Source organism: Eleginops maclovinus, chromosome 24, assembly GCF_036324505.1.
Source record: "Eleginops maclovinus isolate JMC-PN-2008 ecotype Puerto Natales chromosome 24, JC_Emac_rtc_rv5, whole genome shotgun sequence".
Lineage (NCBI taxonomy): Eukaryota > Metazoa > Chordata > Actinopteri > Perciformes > Eleginopidae > Eleginops > Eleginops maclovinus.
In genome coordinates this window covers 3,932,929-3,947,602 of record NC_086372.1, presented here as the reverse complement: position 1 = coordinate 3,947,602, position 14,674 = coordinate 3,932,929, and the positions used below count along the sequence as shown (strand labels likewise).

The 14,674-nt window shown below is 41.9% G+C and overlaps 1 protein-coding gene across 1 annotated transcript in view; it reads left to right on the top strand.

Annotated features, from left to right (window-relative positions):
• LOC134860892 (collagen alpha-1(XXVIII) chain-like) overlaps window positions 1-14,674 on the top strand; it is a 28,478-nt gene that overhangs the window by 1,045 nt on the left and 12,759 nt on the right. The window contains exons 2-16 of the mRNA XM_063877764.1: window positions 2,522-2,594; window positions 5,738-5,948; window positions 6,092-6,243; window positions 7,604-8,178; window positions 9,783-9,803; window positions 9,892-9,954; window positions 11,465-11,518; window positions 11,628-11,672; window positions 11,843-11,869; window positions 12,242-12,286; window positions 12,408-12,452; window positions 12,578-12,631; window positions 13,712-13,780; window positions 13,868-13,936; window positions 14,486-14,554. Of these exons, the coding sequence (XP_063733834.1) occupies window positions 6,099-6,243; window positions 7,604-8,178; window positions 9,783-9,803; window positions 9,892-9,954; window positions 11,465-11,518; window positions 11,628-11,672; window positions 11,843-11,869; window positions 12,242-12,286; window positions 12,408-12,452; window positions 12,578-12,631; window positions 13,712-13,780; window positions 13,868-13,936; window positions 14,486-14,554 (1,281 nt within the window). The 5' untranslated portion in view covers window positions 2,522-2,594; window positions 5,738-5,948; window positions 6,092-6,098. The remainder of the gene's footprint in view (window positions 1-2,521; window positions 2,595-5,737; window positions 5,949-6,091; window positions 6,244-7,603; window positions 8,179-9,782; window positions 9,804-9,891; window positions 9,955-11,464; window positions 11,519-11,627; window positions 11,673-11,842; window positions 11,870-12,241; window positions 12,287-12,407; window positions 12,453-12,577; window positions 12,632-13,711; window positions 13,781-13,867; window positions 13,937-14,485; window positions 14,555-14,674) is intronic.

Below are 14,674 nucleotides of genomic sequence, written 5' to 3'. Positions count from 1 at the left end.
TGCAAACAAAATGTGGCATTTAATATGTATTATTATTGATAACAGTTATTTAATTATGCAGACTTTGGAGGAAAAAAAAGGTTGAGCATCCGTAGGGTTTCACCATCCCTTTTGTACACAATGTCCCATGTCAGGGGAAGTTTTCAGCCCCTCCCCTGTCATTTGCTCTTCATGTCTGAAGACTTGTTGCTTAGGTCACAGGACAGTGTCCTCAATCCCCAGTTAAATTGCTTACAACTCCACAGTTGCTTCCCTGTTCCATCTGCTTGTGTTCACAGAACTCGAAATGAATGAAAACATAATTATCTATGCTATATCTATACCTTATCATAAGGTGTAAGCTGACCTTACCATGTCAGTTTAGTAAACTTAAAGGTATACTTTGGATTGTTGAAATGGGGTTGTAAAAGGTTCTAATTCACAGGTCATTACATAAGGGAACAGGGGAATAAAAAACGGATTTTGGCCACCTAAAAAATAGCACCAACCATTGCATCGGATGTAGTGCACACTATATTTAGAATATTTCAAACAGGCGTTTGCAAGGAAGATGCCATTAGCTTTGCCCTCTGCAGAGCTGCCAGACTCCATTGACAAAAACAGTAATTGTACCTCACAGAACACGGGGCTCAATAGGCTCAATAATACTGTGTGACTTTGGCAAAACTTAACTAACCCTTTAAAACTAAATTAGATAAACTGATTCAACAGCTAGGCTGGACAGTGTTTTAAGTACCAACACCAGCTATTACTACACATATAAGTTGAGGGGATTTGAGGAGGACATACGTTTTTAGTATTCCAGTCCACAACATTTTAGAGGAATATATTGTAGTTTTTATTCCTCTTCATTTATGCGACACCTGCAGTTAAAAGTGATTGTTCCTAAAAAGTTAAGATATGACATTTTACAAATATTATGTTTTACATTTTAAAAAAAAACCTATATTTTAAGAAGACAATATATAATTTATACAAGGACAATTGACTGATAATGCACCTTTAAGGCTTATCCCAGAGTAAACAATAAATAGGCATATTATTATTGTTTAGGGAAAAAACACATCTGAAGATGATGATAGTTTAAAGTCATATAAATGTCGTTCTTTGGCTCTACTTACTTACAGTATTGAGATGATATATTCAAATTGACGGTTTAGTAACACATATAACATTCACTTTACTTTTAGCTCACAAATATAACTGAAGGTCACAAAGGTGATTCATTCGGTCTATACATTTTGAAATGTGAAAGCAGGGGGAAGCACAGGTGTAATTACTAACACTCATGATGTCTCACTGGAGGGGCTTCCTGGGACAGGTCATGGAACAGAGAGTTTTCCTGCTGTACAACTGGTACCTTTTGATGTCTTTAAAGTGACTACACGTTTTCTTAATTGCTTTGGCTCATGTTTGAAAAAAGCGGAGCACTCTAAACTGTCAGTGCTGTTGTCCTTTCTGCTCCCAACTTTATTGCATGCAGTTAAGGCGGTAACTGACTAGGCCCCATGCCACCAACATGAAAAGGAATTTTGTGATGGAAATGTGTCTGATATCCAACTGTTCTGTTGACAGTGAAATAAATACTTCTCATAAATGAATTGATCCAAAGCTTATTAAAAATATCTGTAATCGTGACTGTATACTATCTACAATACTTGCTGCCAGTGTGCATTTTAAGCCAGGAGAGGTACATCCACCATGTGAACACTAGAGGGTGCTGCTGTATAGACAGAGAGGATGTGCAAAGGACGTTTTTTATGCAAGACTGTGTGTGTGTTTCTGACTAGTGTAATGTTTGTTCTTTCCTGTAGGCTTAAATCCAACGGTCCTCTTAGCCTCATTTTAAAAGCATGAGGTATAGATTGTGATTTGTGGTGTAGCAGATTCACTATATAGACATAAACCAGTCATTGTGTTTAGGGAAAATTAGTACAATTTTCCTTGAATGTGTTTTTAAATGCAGTTTGTATATTACTGTTACTGATTGAACAAGGCTTGGCATCACTCCTTTTACCCACATGTGATTATCGACTGTCTGCAGGCACCCTATCATCTCTACTAGTCTGTATTTGTCTGTGAAAACACGGCACATATTTGTTTTAAACATCCTGTGAATGCCAAACTAAAGTGGGATGAGTGATGACTGAGAAAACTTTTTGTTGGCAGGCTTTTGTTTTATTAGTAAAGCAGGAGATCACTCTAAATGTCAATTAAGTTGAGCAGTTCTTGTCAAAAGAGAGCCCTGTTTAGATCACTCAGTCTTGTTTCCCCAAAGGTTTCCGTTTAATACTCCTCCACGTTTGGAAACATTGTGACTGTGTTGCAGTTACTATAGCCACGCTGATTAAGCTCATGCATTCACGACGTGCAAGAATCGACATGTTACCATCTGAAATGTCAAGAGAAGTGTGCTAAGCCGAAGTGATCCTCTCTGTGTTTGAATACAAAGCAATAACCTTTATTCAAATCCGTGCAAATGTTTCTAATCCCAAACTAACCTGTGTATTGTCTCCGTTAGGTTTCCCCTCTTCATCATACTTTGGACGGCTGGTGACCTTCGACCTTCCACAGACGTCTTCCATGCATTACTGGTGAGGAAACAGTGTTTGGCTTTTTGATCAAAGAGCGTAAAGGTGATGAGAATACTCTGAAACAGATGGCAGCTTACAGCGGCGTGTTGCTTTGGGGATTTTTGTCTGGTGTTTTAAGCCTTGCTAGTGGCATGACTCTAGGCAATGAAGAAATGTTAGTCTGCCTGTCAGTCCAACACTATTCAGACAATCATTACATTACATTTGATTTAATATTGTATTGTTAACTGTTGTCCCTGCAGAATGACCTAGATTAGTAATACAAGTCATTCTTATCCTTAACCCTGTTAACAAGTCAAGTCAGAGCAACATTTTAGTAAATTCAGGGAATGTTCTGGTGTAGCAACATAGGAGCTAAGATATAAAAAGCCTTCTAAGTGTTAGTTACACACTCTGAGCGTCCATGTTGTTTCCAGATTATGACTAAAAGTGATAAAGAGTGACCAACCAACTTCTAAATGCTGACCGTGCGAGGAGCACATAAAAGCAGCATTTGTGTTTGCTGCTAACTAGCAAACATTAGCTTGCTTAAAGACAATTACTCCCAGGAACAAGACAAGCATGTCATGTTTGAAACTCATGCTTTTAATCTGTGATTGACATTGATACTCCTCTATCTGAGTGTCTATGAAGACATTCCTCTGATATGCCATGACTGTTGTACTTAAAGGATTATTTTCAGTTTTACCTCGGTCTGTGGAGTAGCTGTCAGCCCTCCTTTAGATCAGACTGGTATGAAAACCTGTTGAGACATACATATCTGTTCGGCTGCTCTGAGTACTCTTACGTGGGGTTTGCCTTTCACCTGCTAACAATCAACAGCCGCTGTTGTCAGGGCTGTAACTATATGTTGAAGGAACATTCATTTTCCTGTAAAAACAGTGGTTAGACCAAATGTCCCAGGAAAGATACCTGCAGGGAATATCAAAGAGCTAAGTGGTGGCTTCCGCAGTGTCATAAAAGAAAGCCTCACACTTGTTTTGTTTTTCATTCTCCCTTTACATCACACACATGGACACAGGCCCAAAGTGTCAAAGTGCCCCCCCGCCCCCCGGCAAGCTGTCAATCAAATAGACACGTACCAAGAGACCACAAATGGACCCAAAATGATTAAAAATAGACTCTTTATCTCTTAATCCTACAATGAGCAGACTCCTTATTTTTAAGGAAAGATGTGTTGTTTGATGCAAAATGCCAGGACCTGCTTTTTATTGATGCCCTTTATTGGTGTCTGCATGTACTTAGGGCATTATTTCAGAATCCCTGCTTTGAAAGAAAGTACGATCTTAACTTTGAAACTAAATGCATTTTTAAAAGATGGCTACAATTAAGTGGATTTTCAATTTCTCATTATAAACTAGCACACACAATATTAACAACGAAAGAAAATCCCATAAACCCTCGCTTTGCATAATCAGTTCTCCTCACGAAGGACGGAGAGCGGAACCAGATTGAAGGAGAACTATTTTTCAGGGGAAGAATTCTTGAGTGACAGCTCACCTTTCCTTGCTTTCAGGAGTACAGTAGGCAGTAAAAACACACACAGTCATCCCTGTTGCAGAGTTATGTGAATCCAGTTTCAGCTTTTATGGCTGCAGACAGTCTCATGGGATGTTAAGAGTCCTCTGATCCGGGACTACACAGGAATTATAATGAGATAAAAGAGTTATGAGACTTTTCTTTGGTGCTGAAAGAAACACACAGCAGGTTTCAATAAAAAGAAATGGGGCTCATTTTGAAGAAAGTCAGCTGTGATAACCTTTAACGGGTGGCTTTGAAGAGAAGCTAGATTTTTTGGGTCAATGCACCCAATCTGAATTTAAATGCCGACATGAGGTGTATAGCAAATACATAGTAAGTGCATCTCACCCATTTTAAGGATATCTGGACATAAATTCCATTCACGATGTTGAATGTCACTGCAGACAACAAGACAAGCACTTGTCCTGTCAGAGGATGGAAATATGGACTTAACTGTGAGTGATAGCGGCACTAGCCTTCTTTGGGATTTACTTGTTTCTGTCTTCTAGAAATGTATGTTTACAGTAAATTATGCCAGGAGAAAGACAGCTCTAGGTGTTTTCACAGATGAATCACGCTACGCTGCTCTGGCAAGGTGTGTTACCTGAGGGTATAAATCACCTATACAAACTATTCTGGCTTTCTGGATTATACTGGAGGGCGAAGCCTCTGAAAGCGAAATAAAGGAACACATAGTGTATACCTTAGCAGCTATACTAGATGTTTTCATAACAGCACTGGATTGACAGTTAATGTGAAGGATGTAGGTTGTAGTCTGCAGTTTCTAGTTTCTAGTGTCTTTGAGCTCCTTGTTTTGGTAAATTACAACAGCTTTACTGTGTAGTTCAGCTATAGTCTTCTTCAGTCTTCTTGTCTTCCATTGTTGTGTGCAACAGGAGGATGCTGCGGCAAAAATATCTAAATATTCACTACCTGCCCAGTCCCAAATCCCAAATGGCAACCTTAGCAACTAGGTAGATAAACATAGCACTCATTTTGAAGCAAGGTATTGAGATGAAACATAACTAAAGGGATTGCTTATGAATTACATTTTTCATTTGTAAGAGGAAGAATGTGATCTTTGCTTTTTCAAAACTAACAAAAACAGACTTTACATGACAGTGCTTCTGCCTACAAACAGTAGGACATAGATTTGAAAGGGCAGTTAACATGTGTAAAATGCCTTACTCATCACAAATATTACCAAGGACATGACCCTGGTGTCTTAATGGGGGCTCCCGCCGGACACATTGGCAACACATTGAAAAAAACCCTGGGTGAATTCTAACCAGCTGTCTGGGACACATTGCTTTTATTCCCAGGGGATTTGAAATAGTCCAGCAAATAAAAAATGACAATATCTAAAGTAAAGGAAATAGGGAGGGAGGGGGGTGCACTCATTGCTCTTTCATGATGAGGGCTGTCTATAAGCTGTACCCCTCCCACACTCTCCCCTGAATGGGAGTGAATGATTTTAAAAGAGGGCTGGACTTCCCTTAATTTACTGCCAGTTTTGAATGGCTTGAGTCTCATGAGAGGCAGAATCCAGTCTGAACTTTTAGTAACACACTGCCCCTGCTGCTGCTTCTGCTGCTGCTGCTGCTGCTGCTGTGCTGGTGCAGCTGGTGTCACCAAAACGTGCCTTGACCTTCAGACTCAGTCAGGATCCATCCCTGGAAGAGGACACTCCGCTGGATGCTCAGGAAATGGAAACAAACTAACCCTGAATGAAGAATCCTTCTCCTTCTCCCTACTTGCACTTTTCCTGAACTTCCTCACTGCCAGGAGAGCTGTATAGAGCTGAACACATTGGATAGCTAAGTCAGCAACATTGTGAGTTATGCATGCTTGATTGCTTAGTCTCAAACCCTAATGCTTGTTAAAGCTTGTTCTCTGAGGTTTTTTCTGCAAGGTATTCAAATGTGAGGACGTGTCTGTGTCTTTTTATCCATCTGTGTCTTCTCTTTATCTCTCAGGGAAGTCATGCTGCTCTCTCTGCACTGGCTCCTGCTACTGTGGGGACTTCAAGGTCTCTGTGCACAGGACTATGATGAAGACTATGAGGAAGAGGTGGTGACCACCAAGAAGAAGCTCAAAGTAATTCCATCCAATTCCATACCGCAGAAATGTAAGTGTAGTCTCTTTTCTACATCTGTCCCGGGGCTGTTTCATTGGCTCTTTCCCTCTGATATACCTCGGTAAAGTGGCATGGCATTTGTGAAGGCAGAACATCTTTCACTTTTTTCATCCCTGGGAAAAAAAGCTGCTGCCACAGGTAAAAAAAATAGAACATGATACTCAACAAGGACACCGCTGGAGGATGCGATCCGCTCGGATTGATCATATCTCTAAGGCTTCTCCGAGCCATCCATCTCCTGTGTGACCGCTCATTGCTCTGTTACCCAAATGTTTTATACGCTCAGAATCCTGTTTCCCCAGGCGCATTCTCTCAGTGACATATTTCCACCAAGATTAATGTGATTTATCCTCAGCCTCTATTAGATCTGTGACCTCCTTCCTTTGCTGAAGGTTGGTGCGGCAAGTTAAGTTACTTTTATTCCCTCTTCAAAATGTATGTCACATTCATGAACTTATCACTTTTCCGGAAAAGGAAGCCTATGGAACCTAAATAGTCAATAAATCACCTTTACCTCTTCTGAAGGCTGCACAGATAAAGATTTCTGCCTGAGTCATAAAATCCATTTGGCTGTGAAGACATTTATCTATAAATTTGGCTGGATATGAAAGTGTTTCTCCACAAACCAACTACAGTATATCTTGTTCAGACGAACTGAACAGCCGTGCCGTGTTGATATGAAAGTAATTAAAGATATGTTTTGATTGAAAAGGTCCCGACAAGTAACTTGGCAACAGAGAACTCATTAATAATACTTCATGTGCAGTTAACTTGGTGGTTTGTTTTTTCCATCAGAAGCAATTACAGATATCCTCTTATGATGAAATGCCTAAATGTAATGGTATGCAATCCTTTCAAACTGTTTCCCCCTTAGTCTTTATGCTAAGCTAGGCTTACCAGTGTACCAAGTGTTAGATTTTCTCACCAAGCTGAAGTAAATAAATAAGGACAACTTGTTCAATAAAATAAAGATCATCATACTGGGTTGTTTCCTGTGATTGTTGATAGGAAACCACCAAATCCCCTGTTAGCCTCTTCATTCCTCTGACCACAGGGCTAAAAACAGATGTTAGTAAACAGTAGTTGAGGCTACTGCCCGCTTGCCTAGGGCAACATTGAAAGTGAGCTAACGTTAGCTTAGTGCAAAACACCACAGAATGTCCAACTCTTAAATAACTTCAAGTGCTTTTTCTGCTTTTGAGTTTTTTTAACTCGAGGGCAAACTTGTAAAAACTTGAGTAGCACTGAGCGTATAGAAAGTCTCAAAGCGCCTTCTGACCTTTGTCTGATCAGTGACCCTCACTTCTTACTTTGAATATCATTGCTAATGTATCTTCTCTTCCTTCCTTAGCACTCATAGATGAAGATTGCAGTTTGGAGTTAGCCTTCCTGATCGACAGCTCAGAGAGCGCCAAGGACAACCATGCCCAGGAGAAGCGCTTCGCCTCCGACGTGATGGACCGGCTGCAGAACATGCGGCTGCAGACCGGCCGGGGCCTCAGCTCCCGGGCCGCTCTCCTTCAGTACAGCAGCCATGTCATCATAGAGCAGACCTTCAAACAGTGGAGGGGCATTGAAGACTTCAAGGCCCGAATCACTCCCATCGCGTACATCGGTCACGGCACTTACACCACCTACGCCATCACCAACCTCACCCGTATTTACCTGGAGGAGTCGGGTCCCAGCAGCATCAAGGTGGCAGTCCTGCTCTTCGACGGCATCTCACACCCAAGGAACCCAGATATATTTTCTGCCGTGGCTGATGCCAAAAACCAGGGCGTGCGCTTCTTCACCATCGGCATCACACCTGAAGCCAACCAGCAGGCCAACATAGCTCAGCTGCGGCTAATCGCTAGCTCCCCAGCCTCCCGCTACCTTCACAACCTGCAGGATCGAGGCATTGTGGATAAATTCATCAAGGAGATTGTGAGTAAAACATTCATTTTGTTTCCAGCTTTTCTGGTTTTAGATGCTTTGGATTATAAGGTCATTGATTTGGACGTTAATCATTTCTGTTATCGCACATTCTTTTAGTTTAATCCCACTAATGTAAACTGGGTGGAATTTTGAAATCCATTATAAAGTAGAATTTTGCCCCCTAATGTGAACTTCTCTAACTTCTTCATTCCCCCAAATAAGCAAGTCTGTACAAAATCTTATTACATCACTGACGTACACCTGCCACCTGCTGCCAGAGTACCAGTTCTGCGGTCACCTCAGATCACTTTAAGATAAAGTTGAGAAATATTTGATTTCCTTTTCGCCCATGCGTGTGTTGGGAATTACCTAAGACAAACTTTGTCTTCATTCCCAGTTGTTTATCATTGGGTTACTTCCATGAGCTGACGGTTAATTTCCACTGACATAATTAGAACATGTGCTGCGCAGCAACATCCTGCAGACACAACCAGGGCTGCTGGCTGCAACATATGCTCCGTGTTATAAAACTCTTTGTGAGAAAACCGGGTGCAGAAAGAGCAGAGCATGAACATGCATGCACGCTACATTTTTCAACCAGCTCCACCAACACCACTTCAAACTCCGGCTTAATGTTGACACAGGTGATGCACATCCAAATATGATAAGGGAAAACTTTATAGAATCATGCATCGAGGCTCCGATAGCATTGAACCTGACAGCCTGCAATTGTGCTGGCATGCAAGAGCCCAGCAGCACACTTTCATCTCATTGCCCTCCATGGGCAGCATCTGTATGTCATAAGCATGTGCCTCAACAGAGACACTGTCTTTAATCTTTCAGTCTCAGCATTTGACCACATCGCTCCACTGTCTGTTGTCTTCAGACACCCCCCCCCTAACACAGAACTAACATCCCCTGAAAACTTAGCCAGGCTATTTCACCCGTCAATGCATGTGGTTTGTTTTTAGTCTCATTGGAATTGTGTAGAGAATGTGGTTACCTTTTGAAGAGGAAAAACAGAGTGTGTGTAGAAAATCGTAGCTTTGCCAAGACGATGAAACGAATGATGTGACTCCACTCCACTCGCAGAAACAGGTGGAGGAGGTTGAAGGCCTGAACCCAAGACAGCTGTGGACAAGTTTAATTGGGTGTTTGAATATCAGGTGCTTGGGGCTCTAATAAAATCTTAGAATCTAACATTGAGACCAGAAGTAAAAGGTTTAGGTTACTTTATTTGGAGAGAAACAAAACTGAACAATAGTCATTACTGAAACCACCAAAATAAAATGATTATTATGAAGTATTGCTTTCATAGTATCTGTACAACAAAGATGTGACCATAAACCTCTGTCCAGAAGCTAAAGGCTGAAACCTACTGTGGAAAGGGCTGTAGTCTCCATTCCAAATGTTAGTATCTGCTGTAAAGCCCTCTGGTGTACAAGGACCACGGATTAAGCTGAGATTCATCCATCACTCTACTTAGAAAACCTCACAATTGTACTCTTTGATTCCTGTGATCTGTGTCTGACAATGTGTGCTGGTGGGTATGAATGAACCATATGGCCTTAGTCTGACAACATCTTGACATTCTTTTGTTTCCTGCTCCACAGACGGCTCTGGCAGATGAAGGGGTAAGTCTCATGACTGAGCTTTTTCTTTTTGCACATTTCTTGATTTATGTCCCCAAATGTCTGACTCTTTTTTCCCCTTTGTTTGAAGTGTCCTCTGGCCCAGAGCAAGTGCGCTTGTGACAAGGGTGAGAGGGGACCCAGCGGCCCAGCTGTAAGTATGAATAACCAAATCCTTTCTCATAATATCAGAATTGATTGGAAAGGTTCATTTTAATTTCATTATAGACCCTTTACTTTATTTAGCCACTTGTTAGCATGGTGCATCTCTAATATGACTATCCTTTGGCAAAATCCATTCAACACAAATGATTGATTAAAATATATGCATTATTTTAGCTATTTATTTGATCATCTACATTAAAGAAGAGATGTCATACTTCTGGTTGCCCCTTTAGCTTTAGATAGATTATTTTCATGCTATCTTCCACACAGTAGTGCTGCGTACCGCTCATCTCAAGTGCTGTATGACCTAATATTGAACATTGTATGGTTCTAGTTTGGACCTCAGCTACATACAGTAAGATTGAGTTTCTGTTCTTGAAGCCACATGTTGTCTGCTTCTGCCCATAAAAACCATCACTTACCACCAAACTGTGTCTGTGAAGCACTGCAGAGGACAACACGGCTGACAAAAGGCTCCCTCGATGCCAGCAGGCTACATAATTGCAGGGTTTTTGGGGAGGATTAGTAAATCATGCGGTTTTGAGTATATCTGTTCCCCTGCAGCAGTGAGAGTAAACTAAATACCTTACATTCCTCTTACAGTTTGTTGAGAACAGGCCTAAACAGATATTTACATGGGTAATCACGAGGATCATGTCTTTCCAAAGAACCCAGCCACCTGGGATTGTCTGAGGACAAATGCTCTCTGGATAGGGGGTTACATGCACAACTTTCTTTGCCTGCCAAAGCCATGTCGTGATGTGAACGCTCCTATTATTACACAGTGAAGGTCAGCCGCAATTAGATGTAGTGGTTTGGCTTTGATGTATCTTTCACAGGATGAGAACAGAGTAATTACCCCTTTAAACTTAATGATCCGAACAAAAGCTGTTTCACATCAGCGGCAGCAGGCGCATACTGACGGAAGTGACGGGGAGAAATGTGAAAGATAAAAACATGCACGGTCCACAACCCACATGCATGGAAACAGAGAAGAGCCAGACAGTTGTTGGGGGGGATTCCTCTCACTCACAGGCAGACAACTGGATAACCCCTCTGACTCATCTGCGCCCAGACTTTACCAGAGCTGCATAACATGTTGCTGCAACATGGTGTGATCTCTTAAATTGCGTGTGGCAGAACATGAGGCAGCTAACAAGAAAAAAGACTCTTCTATTGGCACCAAAAGCAAAACATGGATGAGTAGCTCCCCTGCGAGGTACAGCTATTGTTCCCCTGGTGTAAAATAGTTGCCAAATTGAATGGAATAGTTGAACATTTTGGGATTTACACCCATTCACTTTCCTGCCAAGACTCAGATGAGAAGATGTATCACACTCATGTCTGTGAGGAAATATGAAGCGACAGCCAGTTAGCTTAGCATAAAAGCTAATCAGCCTATTACCACCCCACAGGCTCATTAATAAACCACTTTCTTGATTGTTTAGCTTACAAGCGTCTTTTATTCAGTTATTTCACTTCCTATATTTTGTTCACAGGGCAAGAAGGGCCGTCCTGGAGAAGATGGAAGCCCCGGCACGAAAGGACAGAAGGTGCTGCCCTGTTAAACCATCAGTCATTCACTCCCGGTTCAAGACAAGAAATTGCTGGTGCAAACCAGGAGGCCGTTCCTTGTAAAACTAATATTCCTCTTTCCCTTAGGGTGAGGGTGGGCTCAGTGGACTTCCTGGTCGGGAAGGATCGGAGGTGAGCTAAGTGTCAATCAAGTTGTTAAGATTGGGATTAAGTACAGATAAACAAACTGTAATGATGTTCACCTTTCACACTACCATTCAAAAAGAAGTGACAACTATTTGTGTGGCAGTGTTGTGTTGCCTGTCTCCTTCTGACTTAACAGGACTGTTTTGTACACACAGGGAAAGTCTGGATACAAAGGAGAGAAGGTATTGTATGGATTGTGTTTACTGTACGGTCTCCCTATAGATGATCAGATTCCCACGCTTGTGTAAAATCTATCTAATCTGTAAAGTCAGAGAGAGTGAAGAACTATGTTTCCCAGACCTGAAAGACTTTGAAATATCGTGGCATATAGTTTTCCTTTTCTTCATCTGTATTTAATGTCAAGCCTGTCTGTTAGAATCTGTAGTTACTTTTCTTTTAAAGGAAGTTAAATTAAGTATGTCCCGTGTAGTTAGGCTTTGCAAACCAGCACCTGGCTGGGATATAAAAACCCATTTTACAAGATAAATTGCTTCCTTGGAAATTGAAATAATGCAACATGACGCCTTACTAACCTGCTTTTCCTTCTCTTACAGGGAGAGAGGGGGGAGTGTGGCACTCCTGGAATTAAGGGAGACAGAGTACGTGCCGTTTAATGTTGTAATCTCTGAAAACTAAGTCTAACTTTTTGTCACAATTGCGTTTTTTGTTTCTATCATTGCTTCAGTGACGAAATCGATCAAAATATCTTGTCTTTTCTAGGGTCCTGAAGGTACACTTGGCCCAAGAGGAAATCGTGGTCTTCAGGTGAAATATTATTGTCACAAACTCCGATCCACCATTTATTGGTCTCATTAGTTATGATGCTAAATCTGAAATGGGTGCTATCCATTCTGATCAGTGTAACCTCCTCTCTCTCGGTCACATTACAGGGTTCAGTTGGTCCACCTGGCGACAACGGGCCTGAAGGTCCAATGGGTAAAAAAGTAAGTATTCTTCCAAACCTCTGAAATCTGGGAAGTGTTAAGAACAAAAGAAACCTCAAAAGGAGCATATCAGACTTTCTAGTTTCCAACTGGCCCTGGTCCTTTACATACACACTCAGATTTGCTTTGTGCCAAATACTTTCCCCTTCTCCAAAACCAGATGCATATCTTGTCAAGCCTGCTTCCAATTAAGTGCCTTTCATAGTCAGGGGCTTCATCAGAACCAGGATCCTGATTGTTACCTGTGGAGCGGCAGGGCTGGAAAAGATGTTGCTGCATGTGTACGGATATAAAGTGTGAGAACTCAGACGTATTAAAGTGCTCTTCCTGTTCCTGAGAGCTTCTCCTCTGAGACATTTTTAAAGTTGGCGTTTCAAATGCGCTTGGAATTAATCAGATTATCCCGGGCATTAATAACATCAGGTGGCCCTCCACACTGATCATACTTTCAGACACATATTTGTGAGCTGTGATCCATCACCGGTGGAACATTTGAAGCCTCTTTGAAGTGCCTCATCTGTTATTACGCTGTCAGCTTATTTGTCTGTCCCTACTTTTTAGTCCCCCTCTCTCATGTTATAGCTGCCAATTCTACTATGAGCCCACACTCCCCAGCAAGTGTTCCCTCCCTAATTATTTTTGGAAGAATGTTCATGTTGATTGTCTGGCTGTCATTCTATTTCACCTGAATGGCAGACTGATGTCTGGCTTTAAACATCGCCCCGACTTGCCTGAAAGGGCAAGGGAAGTGAAAAAAAAAGTGCCGGTATGCGCTCGCTCACATTTCCACACCCTCTCCACGCCTCTTACGTGCCCTCCTGCAGCACACCACGGCCATGATTTACAGCCTCTGAGGGAATAATTGCTTTCTTTACCAATAAAATCTTGACAAAAGGAATGGAGGGGACCCCATTATACATGTCTAAACCCCCTATAGTTTGAAATTAGAGGTAGGGAAAGGTTTGTGGTTCTGGTCAGCTTCACTGATGTCCCATCATGTCCTACCCTTAACCAAGGATTCACACTCACAAATCAGTGTGTGCATCTGCTCTTGTATCAACACCTGCCTGTGTTTTATAGGGGGAGAGGGGACTTTCTGGGCCACCTGGAATCCAAGGGGAAACTGGGATCGGCCTTCCGGGACCCAAGGTACAACCTTCATCCTATTGTTTTGGAAAATAAAAGTCATGGGTACATAATAATGCACCTGTGTCTCACCCTGCATTCATGTCGCAGGGGGATGTCGGTTACCACGGGCCTACAGGGCCTCCTGGTCCTCAGGGAATTGGCGAGCCTGGATCACCGGTGAGTAGGAAGCCCCCTGTTACTGACGCACACTTTCAGATTAAAATAATAACTTGACAGATTGTGGTAAAGTTCACACTGGGTCTTTGGTTTCTTACAAAACAGGTTTGTAATCCTGTTGACAGGCAAACAAAAAACCAACAAACTAAACCACAAACATCACCTCCTCTGTGTAGGTTAAAATAATGCATGTATCTGCCCCTAGTCAGATCTGCTGTAACAGACCTTCTACTAAGTTTCGTAAAAGTTGTCCAGTAGTTTCTTCTTTCTATACCGACAAAAAGTCCCACGGCAAAAACATAACCTCCTTTACAAAGATCAGATCTGAGGGTTGAGTTGTTTTTCTACAATAATGTCAGTACGCTGTAACGGATAAAGTAACATAAGTTTGATCCGTCTGTCTGACCCTGGATCATCTACCGCTTCTTCTCACCACCTGTAACCCTCACACTCTCACACACACACGCACACACACAATACAGTATATTGTAAAAGAGGCCATTTTTTATGTTCTTCCTGTAGTCATGCACACCGTTTTGTTTTATTCAGGGGCCTCAAGGGCCACAGGGAGTCCAAGGAGAAAGAGGACAGATCGGAGAGGGTTTCCCTGGAGCAAAGGTGAGTCTTTTCTGTCTATGGCTGTTTGCGCTAACAGTTAAAAGCTTTGAACCCGTTTGACCCCATTTCATGCTTTCACCTTCAATGCCTACCCACTGACCCGCGCTGAGCACCCAGCTG